Source organism: Metarhizium brunneum, chromosome 2 (assembly GCF_013426205.1).
Source record: "Metarhizium brunneum chromosome 2, complete sequence".
NCBI lineage: Eukaryota > Fungi > Ascomycota > Sordariomycetes > Hypocreales > Clavicipitaceae > Metarhizium > Metarhizium brunneum.
In genome coordinates, this window is record NC_089423.1 from 1,241,683 (window position 1) to 1,266,057 (window position 24,375).

The window sequence follows — 24,375 nt, forward strand, 5'->3', positions numbered from 1 at the left end:
TCCAAGGTCATCGTCTTACCTCGACTACTGACTGGCCCTGGTATTGCGCTTCAAAGCTTTCACAAGCCGCATCATGGTAAGCTCGGGGATAGACCTTTGAAATCATGGGGAGGGAAAAACGAAAAGTCAAACCTCCTATTCGAGCGAGCGGGCCCAAGGAAAGACGCAGACGAAACCAGAAATTTCTGTCTGACCATCCAGCACCCGCCCCTGCTCCCCAAGGCCTTGTGGCAAAGCCAACACTACCAAAATCCAGGCATCACACGTACTTTGAGTTTGTTGAGAATACAGACAAGAAAGAGAAGATCCTCCAAGTCAAGGTAGAAATGAGCCAATGCCAGCTTTCAAAATCGTACCCTTGCATGAGGCTCACCAATGATAGGAGACCGAAGACAAAATCCCGCCTCCAGGCTTCGAGTTTGTCCCCATCGGTAACCCAGGACTGACAAAGGCATGCAAAGATCTTTCCCGCGAGAAAGATGCCATGATATTTGTAGTTTCGGTACGCATTCTACAAGAGAAAGAGGAAGAAGAAAAATCCACCTGTAGGCAAGAGACTAACAGTGGTCAGCCCGTCACTACCAACAACAGTCTATCCCAACAGGTCAATCGACTAGGCCACCACGTCAGACAGACCATCGTTGAAGAAGCCAAGGCCACCATAGCGGACTTGCCGGAATCGGGAGCAGCTACACCAGATGGAAACCCGGAACCAATTCCTGAGATCCAGGCGGAATACCATGCTCAGGCAGATGCAGCACTTCGTGACCTGTTCCCTCGCATCCCCAACACTGACCGAGAGATTATCATCCAACATGCTTTCACACGGGTTAGTTTCTCCAACAATCGCCTTCCTCTGTGCTCTTTGACGAACCGTAATACTTCCCAGCGTGCGACTACAAAAGGAGAGCCACCCGTTGGATTATGTGGTGAAATTCCCCTTGCCCGGCGCGTCCAACTGGCAGTACTGGCCCACATTCGTCACAATCACACAAGGTATGAAGAATTACTGAAAGAAGCCGGATGGCAAGTTGCTCGAAAAACCGTCGAAACCCTTTGTCTCGATATCCTTGTCAAGTGGCGAGGAGACGAAGAGACCGGCCGTGACCAACTAGATGAGATATTGCGCGAAGTGGTCGTCATTTCGGACTCCGAAGATGACAGCTCAGACGAAGAAATGGTGGATGACTCCTCCATCGATAGTGATGGTGATGTCTCACCCAGTTCCGTGTTGATATCTACAAAGTCAACCACGGCAACGGTTCTTCCACAAATGGCAGCCGTAGAACAGCCTGGATCACCGGGACCAACCACGCTGGCAGAAGGACGCACTGCGCGGGCTAAAGAAAAGGCCCCTGCGAGATCCATGGATCATGTACAAAAGACTAACCGCAAGAATCAACGTGGCTTCAAGAGGTACCAGGCTGCTTGGCAGCAAGCTATTTTGCGGAACCGCGGAGCAGACGATGATCGCAGTGGATTCATAGCTGGTGGTGTGGGCGAATATAACCCACGCCATCCACAAATGCCTACCAGACAGCTTGAGGCTCATCAATCCACAACCTACAACGGCAGCCAAGTCGAGCGAGCTACTCCTTCTATAGGGTTCACAGTAAACTCTGGCCTTCCCCCTATGGAATCTCAACCGTATACTCGCCCAGTTGCTACTCCTCCGCTGTATGCCTATCAATCTACCGAGATTCAAGCTTCTCGTGACGCTTTGAGCTCTTCGGTGTATGAATTCTCAGGGGAAAGCCCCTCGACATTGAGGATGATGTCCCCTATCGCAAATCGTCTTGGAGATATGGCCGTCCGTTCTATTGAACCGGCCTCGTCAGAGACTGTGATGCAGCCAGCGTTTGTAAGGGCCGTGCCGCCGAGGCAACAGGATCACCTAGACCCTTTGCCTTCTCGGCCACCCCTGTTCCACACAATCCGCAGTATGTCACCTATGGATAGCGAAATTCGTAACTCCCCAGACCGGGGGGGCCGTCGGATAATTAGCGACTACCCAGCCGAAGGGAGCTTCCAAGCTAACAGTTTTGCTCTCGATGCTCCCACTTATGTTCCTCAAGAGCGTGTTGACTATTCGTTCATCTCTGGCGCCCCCAGTTATGCTAGGCCCGCGCTTCAAGGCTGGAGCAGGCCGTATGAACATCCCATTTGGGCTGATCCCCCAAGAGGTGACAGAATCATTGTAAATGCATCACGGCCTGGGACACGCACTAATCCAATCCTTATGGAAGATCGGGGTGGCTTCTTTGAGAGGGTTGCCTTGCCACTGGAGCCGACGGTATTCACACATCAGAAAGAAGACTCCCTTACACTCCACTCAGAGCCGTACAGAGCGACGGGATCTTATCTTGTATCTTCTGAGAGAGATGCAAGAATACTGCGAAACAATCGAGGGCATGATAGCCTTGAAGTGATGCCCATAAATCGGCCAGGTGCTTTGCATAACTCGCATCACTCGGAACGCTTTTATGGACATCAGCCGCAATTGTACCAGTCATGTGTACCAGAGGAATCAAATATTCGAGATGTAGAATCCCGAGACAGGGCTAGACATTGTGTGGCTAGCAGATATTGGCCTGCCCAAGAGGTGTAAGTACCACCGCATCACCCATACCTTGCAAAGATTGGTAGCAGCGGGTTCTCACACTAAATCAGGAGACGATATCCTCAGACGGATGCTCCTTTGCAGAATCACCAGCCGTCATATCGTTCACACCAGGGTAAACGTCCCGCGGCGGATGACCACTACCAGAATGCTTCACGGGGACGTCGGCGAGTACGGCCATCTGACGACGTCATTGTCCTGGAATAAAGATGTTTTTTTAATAGAGGATCCCACGCATGATTGACTGCATTTATTTCCATTCAATTAGACACGACTCCAAAGCATAGCGACGGTGTTGGCATAGAACAATTTCATAACGATAAGGAAATGAGTGACGACATCACAGGCTGTTTTCTTACAGGCCTGGAATAAACGATTGTGCGATGGAAATACCCGGCATGAGAATAGGGGAGGCGTTGAGATACCAGGAAGAGGTTGCAGGGAGAACGAGGAGGGAAAATGGACAGAACTATTTTTCATTCTATGAGAGGGTCTTTTATGGCTTGGTTTTGGCGATGGCGAGTAATTCACGTTTACTGCTTCGTTTTAGTTTTGTTAATACGTTGATGAATTTGATAAAGGTTGTAAATCGATTCATTACATATCACATCTTTACAGGCTTCAATCTGCCGCTCCGCATTGGAAAGAATGCAATCTTGGCATAAGAAATAGTCCAAAGTCATATATGCATATATATAATATATATATTGCTCTACTTTTATCGATGAAACGCCTAGGAAAACATTGCCAACCAACCACATGCACCATATCGCGAACGCGGGTATCCCATTTGCGATCTTGCCAGCATTCTATAAGAATGGCATCCTCGCAAATTTCAATCAAGCTCAGCCCAACCCTTTTAATTCCGTCCTCTCCTGCCCTTTCCAATCCCTTGCGCCGGAGCGCCGTGTCTTTTCTCAATGCCTAACCCTCTTCTCCCGGCCGAAATGCCCCCCTTGCCACTTCGTCCACCTTGTCCACCACGTCCGCCCCTCATACCGCCTCTGCCGCGGAACTTGTTACCTCTTTCGGCGCGGCCGGGACTCATCTTGCTCTTGATCATGGCGACGTCATCCCCATCCATCTCATCCATGTCTTCGTCGTCTTTAGAGCGGCGATTTGAGAACTTGAGCTTGCCGCCTCTGCCGCGCTTCGCTGCGTCTTTGCCCTTGAGGGCGGCGACGTAGGCACCTACTCCCGAGGTTTCGGGCTTGTCAATGTCCATGCCATCTTCGGCTGCAGGTTCGTCGTCACTGTCTGCGCCAAGGATGAGCTTGCCGTCAAGGTCGAATTTGGCTTTGGACTTGGTAGGGTTGCGGTTTTTGAGGGGTTTGGTGGAAGAGATGTTAGCCAGGGCTTTCTTGTCGAGAAGATCGAGCGGCTCATCGTCATCTTCGATGATGTATGTCTTGCCGCCCTTTTGAGACTTCTTCTTCTGTCGGGGGGCCGTCGTTTCATCATCTGATGCGGCAGAATCGTCGGAGTCGCTACTGTACAGGGCCTGGTCGTACTCGTTCTCATACTGACGCTTGCCGGACTGCTCTTCGTCAGACTCGTCACTGGCATCATCGCCTTGACCGGTACGAGTGGCTTCCTTCTTCTTCTTGGTGCGTTCCTTGGTCTTGCGGATATTGACAATGAGCTTGCGATCGGCCTCCGGGCAATTCTTGTGAATGAGGTCGTAGCCGAAACGTCGTACCATGCGTTCAAGAATGTGCTTGACTTTGGCTTTGAAGTGGCCTTTGTGTTCGCGACTCCAGATGATGAGGTTGGGGACGAGGGTAGCTAGACGGGGAATCATAAGCTCCAAGGGGAGACTGATGACGCAAATTTTGACGAAGCCGAGACAGCTCTTCACGATTTCGCGGTTATTGGAGGTGAGAAAGAGGTCCATGGTTTGGACAAGATCTGAAAGCGTCTGCTCCGTCAGGGAGGAGCGGAACTCATAAAGAAGACGGCTGATGGCAGTAATGGATGCTGAAATCATGTGAGGCGTGCTGCCAGCCAGACCGGCGCTAACCATAGTGAAGTATTCTTCAATATTGGCAGTTCCAGCTGGTGTGTCGTCGGGCATGTGACGAACTTTACTGTTGTCAATTTTGGCTCCGTTGGCGGCAATCATACGCTGGCCCATTTGAACAAGTAGATCGTAGGCAGTCTCTCGAGCACGCTCGTTGTTTTCCTTGCAACAGATGACGACTTCACTCAGTACAGAGGGGATGAAATGTAGAGAATCGTCAGAGATGAACGGGAGGAGAGCGGAAATGGCTGCGAGTCGATCTCGCCGAGCGGGAGCAGACACCTTTTCAGAGCTAGACAGGATTAGCTGCTGCAAGTCGGTATTTCTCTCTTTAAGAGCAGCTTTGCCGAGCTCAGAAGTGGCCAAGCGGGGAATAAGCTTATATGCCTTCTTCTGAAGCTGTGGTTCGTCCTCTCTGTAAATGATTACAGCGGCAATCTCAAACAATGCGGCGAAGCTGTCGCGGGGAAGGTAGGTCGACATCGTAATTACGAGATCCATCAGAGTCTGAGCGGTGGATGGCATATGGTCCTTGGCCTTTGGGCCCTTTCCCTTCTCCCCGGGCTTCTGTGTGTTCTCGAGCTCTGCAGCTAGCATCTTGCTCACACGGTCAAAAGTCTCAACAACCTCTTGGGGAGGTGTGATGCTGAGAAATGCATTGACGGTTTGGAGGATAGGGCCTCTGCTTTGAGGTAGTGTCTGCGTGTACACGTTGAATAGGACAGCAAGCATGTTGCCGGCAAATTGTCCGAGATATGTGAGATTCTTCTGGGCAGTGTCGCAGGAGACTCTGCTTTGGAGCATAAAGTCCTCTTCTTCGTCTCCTATGCTTGCAATAGCCTGATTTGACTCGACCAAGGTCTTCAGAGCTCGGCAGATATCCAGTCGTAGCTCGACTTGCTTATACAGGAGGTTGGCGAGCATTTCGGCAAAACCTTGGTCAAAGGCTTCCATGAGATCCATGGGAAGATCGCAGTATCCAGGTAGCGTCGCCCAGATTTGTTGCACCAACGTCTCGTAGATTTTGATTTCCATAGTCTTGTCGGCTGAGCCGTGATCCAAAACTTTCTGGAACATAAGCTCGCTAAGGGGGACCATTTCGGTCTTGAAGTGGTCCAACTCGGTGTTGCTAACGTAGTCTCGCAAAATGGGGAACATCCATGCGCGTCCAGCCTGTCCCTTGACTGGTTTGATAATGTTGAGGGGAAGAGCAGTAAGGACTGCTTCAGGTCCCATGGCCTGCACGGCTTGTCCAATAATTTCATCCGCTTCCTTTTTGTTTCGAAATGAAGAGTTTTCGCGAATTTCCCCAATCGTCTTGGTGATGTTCATCATCCTTGGGTAAGACTGCCATCGAAGGGAGGTGAACATGGCGCCGAGTACATTGAAGGTCTGCAGCCAAGCAGCCTGGTACTGCACGGTTAGTAGAGACTCGACAGTCTTTGTGATCTTGTCCAAAATCTTCTCTTCGTATATCGATGGTCCTAGGATGACTTGCTGAGGAATGCAGTTAGCCATGAAGGACACCAAACACTCTGAAGCTGAGATTCGAATGTTTTCAGAATGTGATTCCAGGAATTGTGCAATCATGGCGAACAACTCGGGCAACTTTTGAAAAGTCTCATCTGGCTCGACCTGAGCAGAAACATCGAATCCTCGTGACAGAATGGCCAACCAAGGCGGAACAAGTTGGGTGTCGTTGGCGGCGGGACGCAGTTCTGAGATAATCTCCATAAGCCGCGGCAACTTGGATGAAGAAACCTCGGCACTCATGCTCTCAAATATTAACTCGAAAATTTCAAAACCAGCCATGGTCATGTATTCGTTACCAGTCTTGGCGATGCCCAGTAATAGCTCACACAAAGATTCAATCTTTGTGCTGGGCCAGCCACCACTCGCCGTCGCCACAGTCTTCACTAGGTGAAGCGCATGGATCAGGGCCGGATCGTGAGTGGTATCGGATGATTTCTTGCCCTTGCGCGCATCAGCAGCCTTGCCGGCCAGGTCCTCCAGATTCTTCAGCGCAGTTTGCGCGCACATATCGGCAGCCGGGTGATCCAATGACGGGCTAGGAGGAGGGTTCTTGAGAACCTTCTTGAGGGCATCTTGTGCTCGCTTTCGAATCTTTGGCCGATGGTCCAGAGAAAGGTTGAGCAAGCCGGCAACTGCGCGGCGCGGTCCAATCTGGGACACAGAAAGCTCCCACGACGGCGCATCCTGGGCGAGGAGCAGGGATTCCAAGCAGCCGGTAGATGTCCTGATCAGGATAGCTTCGGCATCTTGCATCAACAGCACGGGTGCGAGTAGCGTAAGGATCTGAGTGAACCTGGATCGGAGTAGAGGCTGCGGGGTGTACGGCGTCACAGTGTCCAAGAGGTAGACGACGGGCGTGGCAAGTTCGGTGTTTACACTTCCATTGCTTATTGCCTGTTGTAGTAAGGCTAGGAGGGCTGCGAAATAGCCGGTCGGGGTCGGGGCGGCATTTTGTTCTTTAATGGTTGACTCAACTGCTTGGAGGACGACGACATTCTGGAGGCATAGATTGCAATGTCAGCCAATTGTTCTGGGATTATGGAGCTACGATTTTTTTTGTTTCAATGGAACCTTACCCTCTTCTGACCTTCCAGACCAGGGGACTTGATCTTATCCAACTTTTCAGCCAAAGTCGGTGTCGACATCTTGTCGCAGACACACAGGCAGAAAAGATGTAGATGGTGGTGGTGGACTGCAAAAAATGAGGCCGTGTCCCTCGTGTCCCTGGTCTTTCTCTGCTTGTGCAGACTCGGTATCACGAAAAAAAAATCCTTATCGATAACTGGCGGGCTGGCTGGCAACTGGATGACAGAGCTGCAGGGTGGGGCCGACGGTACAAAAAGTCAAGGTGCCAGTGGTCTGGTATCATTGATGCTTCATACCCTACATCTCTAGCCATCACATCCACATCCCACCAACAGCGCCAAGGAATGACTTTGTCATCTACATGATTGATCAGTATAAAGAGCTGCATTAAGACCTTCAATCTATCTTTTTATAGCGTAGTATTAAAACTATTGTTTGTTGCTTTAGAGATGTCCCAAGTTGTTTGCTAGTGTGTGCCTGAATACTGCCCTGTCCGTCTCACCTTCCCTTTTGGTGATGTGAGCGTCTATATTGACAAAACGCGCCATCAACAATTCCGTCCCGGAGAATGGCCAATAGAGCCTGTATACAAGGCTGTATCCCGTAGATATTCGCACGTTGCAAGTACAGATCGCAACGTCTCCTAATTCTTATCAACATATTGATCTAAAACTTCTGCGCCTTCATCTCGTGCTCCTGTCTCGGACACATTGCAAACTCACCCGGAAGTCATGATTCAGATTTGCGGGTTTAAAGCTGTGACCATGGTTGATAACTGATTGTACCGACACCACGATTTTGGACAGTATATATGTGTCTGTGATGCCGGTGATGAAGTAGAGCTTTCCATCCGTGGACCAAGCGAGATTATCCAATACATTGTGCACCGTACAGTGTACACCATTCCCTGACTTCACAGCACGCTGAGGTATTCGACAAAAAACGGTAGTTCCGCTCAGGAGAGGCTCCTCATTGTAACGGTCCTTAGTGCTAAAATTTGCAAGAGTCTCTTCATCTAAGCTCCAGCAAGCACTTCTGACTTGTACATCAGCCCCAATAAGCGTCTGGGTTTCCTTGGAGGCCACATCAACTACACGGAGCGAAGCTTGTGCCCACGTCTCCCCCCGTACCTGAGCATCCGCTTGGTAGTCCTACTACTTGCCCTTAAGATCTGCAGATTTGTTGTCCGAGAAACAAAAAGAATCAAGTCCCGTGGAGGAGAAAACGCAAAGCTCTCAATGTCTTGGATATGTAGTCAGACTCGCGGGGTGCAATCGATGTTGCTCACGTTGACTATCCGTGAAGAATTAGTTAGCTGGAATTCGCCATAGGCGGCCCTGGACTCTTCACATTGCATTTTAAATACATTGGCATGACTCTAGTGTCATGTCTACTCATGACCAAGTTGAGCCATTGGATTGTCGCGGCATGGACGTATAGTGGGTCCGGCGAGGCTGATGACGATTGACACCCCAAAGCTGCTCAGTTCAACCCTTGGAGCTCTCGATACCCCTCCAGCTCGACATCTGTGCTTCCGACTTCAAACGTCCACCAAGACATCGCACCCGCTCCTCCGTCCGCAACGCCATGGCCTTCCTCATCCTCGTCATCGGGGACCTACACATCCCAGACCGCGCCCTCGACATCCCAGCCAAGGTACACCCTGCTCCTCCTCCACGTCGCCATTCCCATCCTCGCGCTCGTTTCGCTCTGAAGCTCGGCCCAAAGCATTAGGCAAAGCCACTTTGCTAACCCGTACAGTTTAAAAAACTCCTCGCTCCCGGCAAAATCGGCCAGACCCTCTGCCTCGGCAACCTTACCGACAAGCACACGTACGAATACCTCCGCTCCATAACGCCGGACCTCAAAATCGTCAAGGGCCGCAACGATGTGGAAGCCACCTCCCTCCCGCTCACACAGGTCGTCACCCACGGAAGCATCAGGATCGGCTTCCTCGAAGGGTTCACCCTCGTCTCCAGCGAGCCCGACCTGCTTCTTGCAGAAGCAAACCGGCTAGATGTCGACGTGCTGTGCTGGGGGGGCACCCACAAGTTCGACGCATTCGAGTACATGGACAAATTTTTCGTCAACCCGGGAAGCGCAACGGGGGCATTCTTGAATTCGTGGGGCGGTGTAGGGGAGGATCCCACGCCCAGCTTTTGCCTAATGGATGTACGTTGAGGCTGTGACGCCGTGTGTCTGCACGCCTGGGAATGCTTACATTGACAAATAATACAGGTCCAAGGTATTTCGCTGACGCTGTACGTCTACCAACTCCGCAAAGATGACAAGGGCAACGAAAATGTTGCCGTGGAGAAAGTTACATATACAAAACCAGTCGAACCGGCCGCCAATTCATCATGATGAACCGACTCACTCCGGAATAATCGCCCTTCCCTCTAAATTCCATGACTTCACCCATATTCCAGCATACTATACTTGGAGCGGACAAAAGGCTTGGCAGATACCCGCACAATCATAGCAGACATAATGAATGAATCTAGGTATCCAAGAATTCTCCAAACGGAGATGCTCTATTCCAACTGAAGGGGCCGCAAAAGGCCAAGGAAATGAAAGCCACAATATGTAAATACAAGAAAGAATCCACAACTTTCATCGCTTGGTATCTCGAGCATTCAAACAAAATTCATACAATCAGCCTTTCGCCAAAATGATGCATCCAATTCCACGCCATGAATCAACTCCCCGTAAACAAAGCTGGAATGCCAGTGCTCATGAGTCGTAAACGTCGCTTTGATTTTTAAAATAAAAAAAAGGGTCAAACGCCCTAATATGGAAGTCATCATTATACCATCATGCTTCGCCGCCGAGACACACTTCGCTCCTTGACAGAGCTGTCCTCCTCACTATCAACGGCTGCTGATCGCCGCCGCGTATTTGCCCCCCGACGTCGTGTGGCCCTCGTCGTCTCCGTAGGTGCATTGTTATCGATCTGTGGTGATGAGCTGGTGAACTCATAGACATCAACGTCGCCGCTCTCGTTTTCATCGGCGTCAAGGTTGAGATCTGCGGCAAACTCGCCCGCCCTTGAGGCCGGCCGACGACGTTCTGTAATGACCGCTGCAGATGCGTCTTGGGCCGAGCTCTTTTTTGCGAGAGGACTAGCTGGAATGCTTCCCGGCTCTGGCGCCTCAAACTCGTCGCTCGTCGGAGGAATGCGCCTCAAAGAATCCCCAACGTCAGACTCACGCTTAATCTTGGGACCCTCAGACGTTGGTAGATCACATTGACTGGCCCTTCGAGCATATTTGCCCTCTCCCGCCACTGCATCAAAGAGCTCCTTGGTTGGCCGCCTCATCTTATCTCTGAGGTTTGGTTCTGCGTAGCTGATAGTTGTCCTATTCCTTCTGCTCGCCCGCGAAGTCTCGCCATTCAAAAATATATCAACAGGTGGCGGAGTATCACCTCTTGGGTCATCCCCTCCAAGCGCTGGTTCCGGTGACTTTGGCGACGTCACGGCTGGTTCTGAGACCGTTGTGGCCAGGTCAGCTATCACAGTCTTCGTGACCGGCGGGGGAATTTCTAGTTTGGCGGCAGCATTCATCTTGGCCTTGGATTTCGTTCGTTCCTTGGTCGGCTTCGACTTTGCCAGCTCTGCTTTTCCCGTGCCAACCTCGTCTATCGCAATTGGTTTGGGATTCTTTCGGGGTGAGCTAACATCGTCATTGGTACTCTTTGAAGCCAGGGGTTTGCGACTATTGCCAGTAGTCACATGCTTCTCTCGAGCTTCTTTCCTCATATGCGCAAGTTCCTTCAATGTCTTGCCTCCAGCCTTTTCTCGAATAGAAACCTTGTCTGCCATACCCCGCGGTGCTATATTCTCATTCGTCAATTGTCGGGGTGCGGTGTTTTCTGTCTCATCCTGTGCGAATTTCCTTTTTGATCCGGTCTTGACTGGAGCGGCGATATGCTCTGGTGCCGGTGTGCTAGGTTGTAGTATAGGATTTTGTCGTCGGTTACTAGGTTCCGTTCTCTTCTTTTCCGGCGATGGTAACGGCGCATCGGCTATTTTACTGGATCGGGGAGATGGAAGTGAAATCGGGGGCTCTATTAGTCTCCTCGGACTGGACACGTCCTTTGTTGCTAATGCAGCTCGTGGAGGAGAGTCGACTTTTGTTGGCTCCTGTTCAATCAGTGGTTGTTTGGCGGGAGCCTCTAGTTCGGCAGAGTCGGCTTCAGATCTCAGAGCCCGGATTTGTTCAGGGCTGTGATGCACCTTATTAGCATTCATACCCAAGCGCTGGTTCGGAACCATAACCTACTTCAGAGATTGCCGTGAAGATGACCTGTTTTCAGATATGTGGCCCAGCTCTTCGATATCCCTAGCAACATCGCGCAATCTCCGTTGAGAAGGGCTAGGTCTACCTGCAATGTAGCTCATGCGTTGTTTGATAGATTTCTGAATTCGAGGAGAATGTCTTTTCATAGGGGGTTCCAAGCCCAACCCGGACAAGAGCGTCCCCCATTCCGTTAGTTGCGATTCCAGCTTGGCCTTGATTGCCAGCGCATGATCTGCGATCCGTCTCGCCTCGTTGTCTTCGACCTGTTTCTCGAGTTCCAGGATGCGACTTCGAAGCTCCAAGTTCTCAGAAAGCATGAGGGCGCATTCACTTTCCAACTCTCTGATCCGCAAAGCGCGTACATTGTTTGATTTTGCGAGATCCCTATTCTGTCGTAACATCTTCTTGCGAACTGTTGCAGCATTTCGTTAACATCCAAGCCAATAATGAGACAGAGTATGGAGTGGCAAATGGCATTGTACGCACGCGTTTCGAGGCTGTCCGAAGACATTGGTACTTCGTTGAGCCTCGCCATAGCTCATAGTGTGCCCTGTACGTGTGAAAAGAGTATGGCTTATATCTTCGAACGGATCTGAGGTTGTCGGTACCAGGGAGCAATGCAAGTTGGAGGTACTGTAGAGCGAGTTGTTGTGTTAGTCGGTCTACCGCGGCGGCCAGCTCCCAGAATTTCTGGTGTTGTCTGTCATTCATATTTACATTTTGGGCCGGTCTGGCAACAAATCAATGCGAGGCCCACAGCTGGTTGCTGGGTTACTGGCGGCATCGCACGTGAGTGGGTGAAGCCCCACCAGCCCGTTTGGAATGCAGACTGAAGAAAGAAGACTGAAGACGCGTGGGGGGAACTCCAAGATCTGAATGTCACGATAGCATTTGTGCTTGATCAAATAGTTCGCAGCCAGCACGCAGGCACTCGCATTATGTCATATCCTACAAGGTCGCTTTCGTCGCACATGCGAGCTCCCAGTAGCTCCACATCGTCTGCTTCACCGTCGCCAGCCCTGCTTGCGCGAATCGAAGAAAAGAAGGCCGAATTACAGAGCTTGAGAGAGCTTCGAGACCTCAGTGCGGCAGTGTCCAATCAAATGGAGGCACTGGAGCAGAAATTGACGACTCTGTCTGATGGGACCGAGGGTATGGCATCGACCGTTGATGAACAGAACGATTTTTGCTAACTTTTGTGCAGCGGTAGCAGCTGTTATGGGTAATTGGCATAATGTGCTACGAGCGATTAATATGGCGTCTAGTACGTTCAAAAATAATCATCGATCATCTACTTTTGCTAATCATGTCTTTTTTTTTTTCGCAGCAAAACTCGCAAAACCATCGAACGACACTACCATGGAGGATGCATCTGCATCCAACGAATCACTTCCCCAAACTCTCGTGCGAATACCAACTGAGCATGCACCAACATTACAAGCTCAGGCCGATGCCATTGAAGCTGCTGCTGTGGAGGGCGATTCAACTGCGAACACATGAGTTGGCCATGCACACGAATGAATTCCTCTAGGCGGATAGGTTGTGCCCGCGATCCCTCTCGAGGCCGTCTCATACCCTGCGGTCATCAAAGACTGGCAGCTTCCTACGTTGGGAGTTTGAAAAGGCAGGGACATCGCAGTTGCTTGCCTTCGTGCCGGCCAAGTGGCTGCCACACTCTGCACAATGCCGATCAGGCAGGCCGCTTACTTGTTTATGTACGGAGTACAAGCATCGGGCAGCGACAACGTTGAAGCAACCGTTGAAGCGGGGCCATCGCCAAACACCACGCGATGAAACGCGTCTGGTGGCGTCGGTGCTGGTGTGGCGTTCATGGGTGTCGAGCAACGAGGAAAACGAGGATATGTACCTGCATAACCTGCCTCACTGAGGGGACCTAGATTTATTGCGCTTCCTCGCCTGCCTGTCGTCAGCAATTGAAGAGGGGCTTGAGGGGAAAGCACTTGCAACGCTGCCGACCGGAGTGCTGCGTGCCAAGGCACAGATTAAGTTTGTGTGCTCGGCAGATGACAGAGGGGAAAGAAAGAAGGACTGGGGTAGCTAAGCAACACACGTCTGCAGATGCTCCACTGCATGTGTCTTGTGTAAACAAAACATTCCAGATCAAACATCCAACTCTCCTCCAAACCGTTTACTGCTTCCGATAGCTTGCATTTGTCTTTCAAACTCACCATTGCTATGCCCTTGTAGCCTAGCAGACATAAGCCAACATTAAAAACCGCATCCTCATCAATTGATACCGATTGCGTAGAGACCCGGTTGGGCCCCGACCATCCCTGCCTCGTCCGGGTTGTCCGCGAAATTACATATACGCATCGCCACCAATAATACCCTCTGGCCTACACGGAGTACGGGGTGTCTCGTCACAATCTGCCCCTGACTGACTGCGTGGAACCTTGACGCATTACGGAGTTTTCCAGGGTCATTTCAAGGCATTGGTGACCTGGCTACAAGAACATGTCACGAGCCGTGGCTCTCAATTCATCTCATCGTCATGAGGCCCAAAGCTTCGACATTTTTGACGACAGGTCTTTGACCCCGGACAAACACGCCCATGTCGACGCCACTGGGAACAGCGACGTGCTTAAAGAGCTGTCGCATGGCCAAAGCCAGAATCGAGTAACACCTGCAGTTCTGGCAAAGAGTCCGCGAAGGGACCCGACTTCGCCAGAGAACAAGGCGGCCAAGGCTCAGAGCAACAGGCGAGCAAGCCGTGCCCGACGTCCGCAAATTGATTCAGAGACGTTTGAGCCTCTCGGTGCCGTTCCAGAAGAAACTAGCAGCCTCATAGATCCTGAAGAGAATCTTGTTGCTATTTCACCAGCCACAAAAGACGACAAGGTGAATGGTGAGTTACAGTCCGCTTTGAGCTCACTACTGAGTCGACGACATCTTTGATCAACATTCGTGGTCTGACCTGTGCTGCCAGGTTATCATACAAAACTGAATGAAGACCACCTCCCTGCTATTCTGGACCCAAAATCTGCTCTCGAGGGACAGGTCGAGAAACATCTCGCAGGTCAGTTCGAATGGATCATGACGTATCCTGCAGAAGCAAGTTCCCAAACAGCCAATGGTCCTCAAGACGAGTACAATGCGGGAAGCGAGTCTAGGAGTCAACTCTATGGCTGCAATTTGCTGCCTGTCAGGCGACGTCGCACCTCTCAAACCGGGTCTGGAATCGCAACTGACATATATACCCTTTTAGCAACACCGCTTAACAAAGATTCATACCCTACTCCTCAGACCATGGATGGCACGAGGAGCGCAGACAGTCTCGTCTCTTTGGCAATGTCGCAGGCGCCACCACCTCCTTATCCTGGCACTCCGCTAAAGGCTCCCGAAGTAGTGACTATGGTCGAGCAGGCGATTTCGCCGTCTCTCACTATCATGAGCGAAAATAGTCCGAGCGTGGTGGCTGGTTCGTCACGAACCGGATCCTTTTCAATCCCTCGAATTGAGGATTCCCTGGAAGAGTTGGACAGGCTTGAAGAGGAGCTCGAGGCAATTCACGATCTAACTCTCCCTCGCGGGTCGACAACCGCCAACACGCAGGCTTCCGAGCCTAATCCCGTGACTCCTTCTGGTGTGACACCATCGGCCCCTGCGAAATCCAAGGAAGCTTCTGTTGCTGGGTGCTCCGCGACAGTCCGTGCAAGGCCCTCTCAGAAAGCGCGGCCCTCCTTGAGAAGATCCGCATCCTTGACGCTCCGTGGAAAGAGACGCGCGCAGCAAGAATCATCAGAGAGCCAAAAGTCAGAATCCAGCGTTTCTCGTAGCCAATCCAGCATTAATCGCCTCAGTGCACCAAAGCATCCTATCAAGTCTGCCAAACCACCTACTGTGCCCAAATTTGAGTTGCCAGGCGAGGCTGTAGCACGTCGCCTGAAGGAGCAACGTGAGGCTCGTCAAGCTCAGCAGCAGGCAGAGGCCCAGAGAACCCAGGCTGCTATCCCAAAACCAAGAGTCACGAATAAGCCTTTGCCCAAACCGACGTTTGAGTTGCCAGGCGAAGCCATCTCTCGCCGCAAGCGAGAGGAACGGGAGGCCAAACTGAAAGCGGAGGAAGAAGAGCAGCGAAAACGACGGGAGTTTAAGGCTCGACCTGTACGACACAGTATTGGGCCGTCTACGCTACCCCGGGAAACACTGACAAGCCGCGCTCGCCAGAGCCGAGCATCCCCGGAAGCAAATGGCGAGAATGACAGCCAGGGTGCTCAACGAAAGCGCATGTCTGTTGGTGTTGTCCGCTCCGTCCCAGTACCCTCTCAGGTTGGCAATTCCTCCCAGACGCGGGGACGAAATTCGACCATAGCTTCTGCCACTGAAGAGAGTCGAGCAGCTTCGACGTCGACGGGTAGTGCAGGTGGCAAGCGGATTTCGGTATCGTTGGAGGAACTACACGTGCAGAGACAACGAGGCAAGGACATTTTCACACGAGACAACTGCTACACGCAGGATAGGGAAAAAAGCAAGCGAGAGAGAGAGCTTGCGGCCAAGACGGCACGGGAACAAGCTGCTGAGCGTTCTAGAATTGCGAGTCGGGAGTGGGCCGAGAAGAAACGTCTGAGGGAGCTGGCAGCCAAGCGGGCGAAGGCGACACAGGAAGCCGGAAAGGAGGTGAAGGCGTGAAATTGTCTGGCTTTCAGTTTTGACACTTTATTGTACAGTATCGGCCCCGTGCTTCTTTGAGCCGTTGTGGCTCTTTGTTTCTGCCGTCTTGTTTATCTGTTTGTTGACGGGGGCGTTTGCAGTACTACAAAGGTTTCCAGGGCACTGGCGTTATTATTGTTATTTTGGCATGTATTTATAAGATTTGGATTATCGGCCAAAACATCACAAGCCGAAGGCAGGTTCGCACGGCTGCGCAGAATGCATATAGTAAAGCAATTGTGTATCCTATGTACGCTCGTGTGATGAATGGCCCTCAACCCCTTGCTTGCCACGCCGAGTTGGACTGCACGTCGATCAAAGATGGAGATTCTAGCCCCGCACCGAACCATGACATGACGCTTTACTTCAACGACATGCCATCGACTTGCCGTCAAGACAGACGTAGCACACATCCGAAATTCGGATCCCTACGATCCCTTGTGGAGCCGCAGGGCCTGTACCGGCTTACAGTCAGTTTAGGGCGGTGAAGATGGCGGATCAAGCTGGGTGCAGTGAAGCCAGCGTTGGGGTCCCGGTCAACGAAGGCGTGATAATTGGCAAGCGCCAGCCCGCATCCGAGACATATCCCAAACCCCTCGACATCTTCTCGTGGTGGCGGCCGGATACCGCCTTGGCGCGCTGGGCTTCAAGACCGGCGACGGCGGGGAGGGGCACGCGGGGCGTCGAGTTGAATCTCGGGCTGAGGGACCAGAGGGCCGCCGTGGACTCGGTGGTGAGATGGGCCGGGGCGCATTCTGTTAGTTCCCTCTCTGCTCGGTGCTGTCATGGTGGTTCTGGGTGAAATGGGGGGCATGCTGAAGCTCGACTTTGGTTAGATTGGCCATTGATCACCTCGTGCACCCGGCCCCTCTGGCCTTCACCGAGACCATCCTCGAGTCCGGGGCGCCGACTGCCCGGTCGGTCCTTGGCCCCCGGCATGCGCGGCGGCGAGGAGGAGGGGGAGGAGGCCCGTCCGCTGCGCGACCTCCCGGCGGGTGTTCGTGGTCGACGCCGCCATGGCCGTCTTCGAGGAGCACGCCGCGTGATCCCCGACATCCCCCTCCGGCAGGTGGACGCGCTGTGCAGGTCAGACACGGCCAGGACGCTCTCCGTCACCACGGGGTTCTGCTCCCACGAGGGGACGCAGTTCGTGCCCCTGGACCTCGCTACAAACGCCCAGTTCCGCGCGTGGTTCTCTGCGCTCGTGCCCTCCCTCACGGGCGGCCATCTCGACGCCCTGGAACGGCTGTGCCCGGATCCCGCGACGGGCCCCTCGAAGCGGTACGAGAACGCGCCCGGCTGCGGGCACGGCGCGCAGTTCCGCTGTCTGCACGAGGCGTACGCCCACTACGCGTATATATGCCCCGTTCTGCACACGGCGCGAGGGTCTACCTGTACGAGTACGCGGCTGCGTCGGAGCCGTTCGGTGCCGCGTCGCATGGCGATCAGGCGCCGGTTGTCGCGCACGACATGGAGACGCTCGGGGGTCAGCGGGGACTGGTGGCCGTGGCGGAGGAGATGGCGTCCCGCTGGGGGCAGTTTATGGCCTCGCCGACGGGGGAGATTTGGTCGTGGCCGAGGTTTCAGAGCCCATTTGGCGACGGGCGCGGCGGCGGGGAGTTATTGGTGTTTGGAAAGGGGAACGACGAGGCTGCCGGCGGGAAGAGTGAGGGCGTAGCCGTGCGCAAGAGGATCTTGACCGACGAGGAAATGGCCCAGTGTAAGTTTTGGTGGGAACGAATGGACTTGAGCCAAGGGATGGGCGGGAGCGGACAATATAGGGAATAGAGCTTGGGTAATATTAGCTTCCACGCGGAGAGACCAAGATGGAACTTGTGTTGAGAGCGCCGGATATGCCGTCACCACAATCTACACTAGACTCTTTGAAGAAAACGCTTTCTCTGTTTTATTTTTGCAACTGTGGCGCTTGACACAACATCTTCAACCAAGTCTACTGTATCAATTGATGCAACTACCAATCCATATATACACCGACAGCATCACTGTCCTGCGGCAGCCCATCCCGCTCAGAAATATAAAGCCAAACTCTTCCTCTATACACGACGAATCAATCCCATTACAGGCCAAACGAATGATGCTCCTCCACATTATGTCCCCCGTCCTCTCTTCCCTCGCTCGCCACTTCGCTGGATGAAGATGGTAATAGATATGTGTTTTTCCCACAGAAAAAAAAGTCTTCTCAAGATAAAAAAATGTAAAAGTCGCTGTTTCGACAGAGTATTATGTACATGTACATGTCCTCATTGCGTGCTGAGGCAGGTGTGTAAAAGAAAAACTTCAAACGTGCGAAGCTGCATGTAGTCGAATATCCCGCTTCAATACCCCCAATTTTGTTTGCGGCTTGCTATAAAATGCCGCTACGTGCTTATTGTACTGTAGAATGTTATGCCATCATTAACGTTGCTTCAATCGAGAATGAACTGGCTGAAGAATGGTAAATGCCAATAAAATGCCAGCACCAAATATTCAAAAGCCTAGAAGCCCCCATTCAGTTCGACTGCAAGTTTCCCGTATATAAGTCTCGTCTCAAAGTGTAAGAAAAGTGTTGAAGAGAATGCTAAGTTTGGGTATCTCTATGGACAGGTGGATGGATATGGTAAATCCAGCGACCAAGTGTTGACAAAGGTCTGAAACGATGCGAAGCGCCTCAGAAGTTTTGGGCAATACCAGCACTCTGCTGAGGGTAATGTGACGGATTCTCGATACGAGTGTTGCGTCGCGCTGGGTTATCCCTAATAACAGCTTGGCCGCCAAGCTCCTGGGCCCTCTGGTCCCCATAGGGGTTCTGACCATACTGGTCATAATAACCACCGCCATTAGCGTAGATTCCGACGTCGGAGCCCTCAGATCGACCTGTAGCGCTGTAGGAAGATGAAGCGTTTGACGGGCCACGGTGAACGTCGCCACCTCGATTGTTTGCGGCTGAAGGACCCATGGCGCCCATAATTTCGCCGTCTGGAGACGAGGAGCCATCCACGGTAGGGTCGGTTTTGGTTTCGGAAGGGTTTCCACGGGTATGTCCGCCGCCATCTGAGAAGGCGCCGGCAGTCATGCCACCAGACATTGTGGTTGAAGTTTTGCGGCCCATAGAACCTGCTGCAGTAGTTGAGCCCCAGCCACGGTATCCCGATCCGCCTTCATCCCGCATCTCGTAATTATCGGTACCCAGACCGACAGCTGGAATTGTAGGGTCGGCATTGGGATTGTAGGAGTAGTCTTCGACCTCCTTGCGGCGTTCCTCTTCAGACTCCTGACGAGCACGCCTCTTTCGCCACCAGAACAAGCCCACCAGCGCCAACAAAGCAATTGCAGCAATAGGTACAACTACTCCAATCGCAACCTTGGCTGGTTGGCTAAGACCACCACTGTTTCCATCACCGGCAGGGTTGATAGGCGTAGCAGTTGAACTACCCGATACACTTGCCGAAGTAGACGACGGTCCCGCGGTTGGCGTTGTCGTATTTACGACGATTTTAGTAGTTGTCGATGAAGCAGGCGTAACAGTTACGACCGTTGAACTGGATATCGTAGGCTCGGGAGTAGAAGGTGTTGGTGCCGGCGGGGGGGTGCTTGACGTCGAAGACGTAGAAGTAGGCGTAGGAGACGGTGATGGTGTCTCTGGCTGAGGCGTACTAGAAGGCGATGATGAGGGAGTGGTAGGTACCGGTGCTGGAGGCGGCGAGGAGGAACTTGACGATGTCGTCGCAGGCGGCTGCGGCTGCGGCTGCGGCGACTCGGACGACGGCGAGGGCGACGGCGAGGGCGATGATGCTGATGGCGGTGAAGGTGAACTAGGCGTTGTATTTGGGGACGGAGAGGGCACAGAGGACGGAGGACTTGGCGATTGTCCCAGTGAAGTCTCTGGGCCACCGGTCTGGGCACCCGAGCCACGAGAAGAGTCAGACATGTTGGAAGCGCGGAGATTCAATTCGTGAATCTGTCTGATATGGAGACCGTTAGCATGATGAGGCATTGATTGCCACCACTGCAGCGTTCGAGCCATGCCCGACGTTCTGATTAAGCCCATGAAGGAAGGGAAAACAAGAATTTAGTTTGCGGGGATGAAGACGGCAAAGATGACGAAATCTCCATTTGAGAACACAACAGTATGGGCTATAGTAACGCTGGCACGGACATGAACGAAGCCGTACAACGGCGAAACTTGGCGTGGCACTACTCAGGAGCCGTTGAAGCTGCAAACATACCTGTCAAACTACGGCTCCAACTCCGAGGAGAGGCAGCGGCGACAACACACCAAGGTCGAGGGCAATTGAAGACGAACCGAGTCGACGACGGCCAAAGAAGGGGTCGAAGGCTCGCAACAAGCCGGCGTGCCTGTTTCGTGATTCAAACGACGATCGCCGACGTGGTCTCCTGTCGAAAGGTGTGTCTGGAGAGGAGAGGGAGAGATGAAAAGGCAGCAGAACAAGAGTGGAGCGGGAAAAATGTATGGTCGTGACTGAACAATGGGAGGCGTGGGATAGCCGACGGGGGAGAACAAGAGGCCGCTTGAGACACGAATGCAACAGATGGAGCGACCAGACTGGCAGTAGCAGCAGCGGCTTCGACAGGGGCCGGGCTGGATGGAGATTGGGTGACGGGCCCGTCCTCAGGCCGCATCAAACTGAGACCGAGAGAGTGCCTGTGAGCGAGCGGCAGCGGCAGGCCTGAGACGCACAAGCGCGTGAGAGCGAACCGGGGTGTGTGCAATTAGGAGGCGTGGGTTCCAATTAATTGTGGTGGGCTGTGGTACGATGGCCGCAACTGTCTCCCGCCGACGCTCTTGGTGATTGGAAATGTCCCCCAGGCCCAGCCGAGCATTGACTGCGTCCTACGCCAATCGCCCTTTTGGTGAAGATGATGGCCTGGCCGGGCGATGGAATGAAGCTCGTACCGCCAAGTTGTCGCCGGGTGGGTGAAGATGGAGACGGTACGGAGTTGCAATAGTAATAACATGAGAAGAATCAGAAAAACACACCGGACCCAGTCGTGGGGTTTGGTTGGATACGAGAAAATCTGACTGCATCCATCAGGTACTCCATGTCCCGCATGGTTGGAGGAAGGCGCGACACGGGCACCTTCCCGGTCCCTGCCATGGTGCTGTATCCTCTTGGCCTCCAAGCGCCCTCCGTTGTCGAGACTCCGGGGCGCTGAGCCCCCGTCCCTTTTCTTCTTCTTTTGGTCTTCCTCTACGGCGTACGCCGAACGCAGTGCTCTCACGTCCACTGAAGATTGCCGCCACCGACCGGCTGATGCTGTCAAGTCATTGGACGAGGATGCAGGCAACAAACGGACTGGTACAGCATTGCCTGCGCTTGTGCAGCACTGCCTTGATGGGCCGAGGGGCGTCGATGCGCCAAATAAGTTGCGGCGGAGGCGCATCCTCGATTCGACTTTTAGGCTTTGCCCTTTCCTGGTCACTGCTAAGCTACACACGGCGGAAAATGGGATCGAGAGGCATGATTACGGGGTACTTCGGACCGAACGAGGATGCCTTCGGACGAATGCGTACACAGACGCCGCTGCCATGGCCCGCCCAGAATTGAAAGCTACTTAGTAGGCGACCTAATGTTTACCTGATGTATGCGCGAGTTGACGCATGTAAAATGACTGGACATTCTTTCCTGCTATTTTCAGAGCGTGAGGTGCCGCCACGTTAAAAATAGGGCGAGGTACTCCGTAATCCCTATGGCGGCTGATCCAACTCTTTGGCCCAGCTCGTGAGGTTGTTGCCACCGACGTTTTCGTCATCCATCAGCGTTATTTCTGACGCTCCCTCTCAAGGCATAAGATGCTGCTACTCGTCGTCTGAGATGGAAAAGGGGACGCCTGGGGCTTATCCGTCTGCCCTCTGGCGCTGTAGCACCCCCTTTAGTGGCGCAGGTGGCTTGGACACCCGATACCGGGCCCATTTTTCTATGGATAACGTCAAGTACAAGTTATCCCCACGAACCCTAAAAATCGCTTAATTTCAACGGTGCACGGTCAATCCATCTACTTGACGCTATTCCGAGATTTCTACCGTCTGCACCGGCTGTCGTAGACAATACGGCACGTGACTTGGCGGCACGTGGCTTACTGTAATTTGCTAGGCATATCATCCCAGTAGTGACGGCAAGTAATATAGACTATTATCTAAGCATATTGTTCTTGGGCTAGTTTAGACTATCCAAGGAAGATGTACTACGAAGTGGCTTACACAAGGACCTTGGAAATAAATAAATAGAGCACGAGTATAATAAATCAACTAAAAAAACCATCTACCCATTGGTGACTAAGTGACTCGTCCACTTGGTCGCTGACAGGTAGTAAAGAATGTAATAATAGATAAAATCTAAGCTTATTGCCTGCTATCCAAGTACCTTTAGTGGCAGACATATTAAAATACGAAGGCCCTGACACGGCACAACGATTGCATCGTGTTTGTCCAGAACGAGGTTTATAGCAAATCAAGTTGCCACACATGCTAATTTGCTCGTTCCCCCGTTTTATTCAGCACAACCGCCTAGGCTGAGCTGGCATTAATAATTCTTGGCATAGCTCGAGGCACCCTTTACAGCGCGCTGGAACTCCTGGGAGATGAGCTGTTCCGCGGCGGGTGAAAGATGGAGGGCGTCATTCCTGCATTTTGTTTCAGATTGATATTCCAGTTTCCTACAAAAGGTGCCGAGGCCTTGATACAACTTACCACAAGTAGCTCGACTGGGGTCCGCTCGCCGTTTGGCAGTTATTCTCACTGACGCAGGTCTTGTACGGCTTGGACACCTCGGTAAACTGAAAAATGCTAGGCGATGCGATGACATCCGAAAAGAACTTGTAGGAATCGAAGATGGTAATAGTTGCTTCTGCCCACCGCTGTGACTTGGTCTCCGCGACAACTTGGTCGTATTTTGCATTAACATTCTGGACGTCGGCGCTCAGACTATCCTTTAGATCCGGGTAGTCGACGGCGTACAAAGGCGCCTTCTCGAGGGGCGCCAGCTTGAACAGGACAATGTTTCTAGCGCCTTGACTGTACATTTTGTCGAGGGCGGCCCAGACACAGGTCAGATAGCTGTCAACTGTACTGGATGCGTCCACATTATGGTGCATGCCAGCCTTGGCTCCGACGATGCCATCTTTGCCGAGGTCGTTTGTGCCGATCCAAAGCGTGTAAACGGTGTTGTCCGGGTTCAGGTTTTTGTACAGGCCGAGTTTCTTGTCCGTGTCAAATAGAGGTAATTCGTAGTCCAACACAGCAGGGTATGGGATGTTGGCGATTCCGTTGAATGTACGTTGGTCGAAGTTGGTGTGTGTACACATGGCGCCCCCGACGGCATAGTCGTAGAGCGTGGCTCCGGTGTCTTTGGCGACCAATCGCGCCCATATACGGCCGTCGCTGAAGGGACTATCGGCTTCGGGGAGCATCTGGCCGGCTGGGGGCAGCTTTCCATTCTGCTTGATGTAGGCATAGCGGGCTTCGTCCGAGTAGCTGTCGCCAAAAACAACGAGATTTTCAAATTTCCCCAAGGCGGCAGGAGCAGAAATGACCCCAGAGGTTATAGCAAGCACGGTGAGAAGCTTGGTTGCCATGATGCGTCAAGATTGGAGGAGTAGAGGCGAAGTTGTTCTGAAGAGTTGATGAATAAACTCGTGGTGGGATAGGATATCTGCTTGAGAATAAGTGTACGATCCGAGAGACTTGAAGGCTGGGAGTGGTCTGCTTATATATTTATGCAAGACTGGAGTTCAAACTGATAAATTGGACAATTATACCCGGACTAGTTCCTCCGGTCGTCAATATCGTCGCTCGCTCACAGTCCCAAGAGAGCTTGTACCGAGTCTCATTCTCACGACCGTCTTCTCACCGCGCGTCAACTCGAAAAGCAGGACCGACTCTTCCGGTCAATCTTGCCTCTTGCACAAGACATGTCGTGATGCTTTACCGAGACATGATGTGATGTATGAGGCCAGCATATATCCTCGAGGAAGTATGATACACTAGGCCTAACTGAGGCGAATGAATCGTGCGCCCTACTACCGTGTTAATGCCGCAAGGGCTCCGCAAGAGTATTCTGTGAGGATGAAGCCAGCTATCACGATCGAGAGCCTGCCATGATCAAAGTATACATCATTCGATTGTA

General features: G+C 52.4%; 9 protein-coding genes across 9 annotated transcripts; 5 read left to right on the forward strand and 4 right to left on the reverse strand.

Annotated features, from left to right (window-relative positions):
- Nucleotides 1-104: 104 nt before the first annotated feature.
- Nucleotides 105-2,827, forward strand: G6M90_00g033530 (uncharacterized protein; the record flags this gene model as incomplete). Its single annotated transcript, XM_066130132.1, has 4 exons — nt 105-320; nt 383-502; nt 572-2,604; nt 2,671-2,827. The coding sequence occupies 4 exons, from the start codon at nt 105-107 to the stop codon at nt 2,825-2,827; spliced, it is 2,526 nt and encodes an 841-aa protein (XP_065986191.1).
- Nucleotides 2,828-3,479: 652 nt separating this feature from the next.
- RRP12 (Ribosomal RNA-processing protein 12) lies at nt 3,480-7,318 on the reverse strand (the record flags this gene model as incomplete). Its single annotated transcript, XM_014687795.1, has 2 exons — nt 3,480-7,169; nt 7,250-7,318. 2 exons carry the CDS (start codon nt 7,316-7,318, stop codon nt 3,480-3,482), a joined length of 3,759 nt encoding a protein of 1,252 aa, XP_014543281.1.
- A 1,528-nt stretch (nt 7,319-8,846) lies between these two features.
- Nucleotides 8,847-9,623, forward strand: vps29 (Vacuolar protein sorting-associated protein 29; the record flags this gene model as incomplete). Its single annotated transcript, XM_014687796.1, has 3 exons — nt 8,847-8,915; nt 9,021-9,431; nt 9,498-9,623. The coding sequence occupies 3 exons, from the start codon at nt 8,847-8,849 to the stop codon at nt 9,621-9,623; spliced, it is 606 nt and encodes a 201-aa protein (XP_014543282.1).
- A 442-nt stretch (nt 9,624-10,065) lies between these two features.
- On the reverse strand, nt 10,066-12,095 carry sgo-1 (Shugoshin; the record flags this gene model as incomplete). The annotated part of the gene is made up of 3 exons (XM_014687797.1): nt 10,066-11,485; nt 11,543-11,972; nt 12,047-12,095. The coding sequence occupies 3 exons, from the start codon at nt 12,093-12,095 to the stop codon at nt 10,066-10,068; spliced, it is 1,899 nt and encodes a 632-aa protein (XP_014543283.1).
- A 403-nt stretch (nt 12,096-12,498) lies between these two features.
- DAD2 (DASH complex subunit DAD2) lies at nt 12,499-13,060 on the forward strand (the record flags this gene model as incomplete). Its single annotated transcript, XM_014687798.2, has 3 exons — nt 12,499-12,712; nt 12,765-12,824; nt 12,888-13,060. The coding sequence occupies 3 exons, from the start codon at nt 12,499-12,501 to the stop codon at nt 13,058-13,060; spliced, it is 447 nt and encodes a 148-aa protein (XP_014543284.2).
- A 975-nt stretch (nt 13,061-14,035) lies between these two features.
- G6M90_00g033580 (uncharacterized protein) lies at nt 14,036-16,210 on the forward strand (the record flags this gene model as incomplete). The annotated part of the gene is made up of 2 exons (XM_014687799.1): nt 14,036-14,426; nt 14,508-16,210. 2 exons carry the CDS (start codon nt 14,036-14,038, stop codon nt 16,208-16,210), a joined length of 2,094 nt encoding a protein of 697 aa, XP_014543285.1.
- Nucleotides 16,211-17,168: 958 nt separating this feature from the next.
- On the forward strand, nt 17,169-18,019 carry G6M90_00g033590 (uncharacterized protein; the record flags this gene model as incomplete). The annotated part of the gene is made up of 2 exons (XM_014687800.1): nt 17,169-17,569; nt 17,617-18,019. 2 exons carry the CDS (start codon nt 17,169-17,171, stop codon nt 18,017-18,019), a joined length of 804 nt encoding a protein of 267 aa, XP_014543286.1.
- An 880-nt stretch (nt 18,020-18,899) lies between these two features.
- On the reverse strand, nt 18,900-20,159 carry G6M90_00g033600 (uncharacterized protein; the record flags this gene model as incomplete). The annotated part of the gene is made up of 1 exon (XM_014687801.1): nt 18,900-20,159. The coding sequence occupies one exon, from the start codon at nt 20,157-20,159 to the stop codon at nt 18,900-18,902; it is 1,260 nt and encodes a 419-aa protein (XP_014543287.1).
- A 2,614-nt stretch (nt 20,160-22,773) lies between these two features.
- aes1_0 (Acetylesterase) lies at nt 22,774-23,824 on the reverse strand (the record flags this gene model as incomplete). The annotated part of the gene is made up of 2 exons (XM_014687802.1): nt 22,774-22,873; nt 22,941-23,824. 2 exons carry the CDS (start codon nt 23,822-23,824, stop codon nt 22,774-22,776), a joined length of 984 nt encoding a protein of 327 aa, XP_014543288.1.
- Between the last annotated feature and the right edge of the window lie 551 nt (nt 23,825-24,375).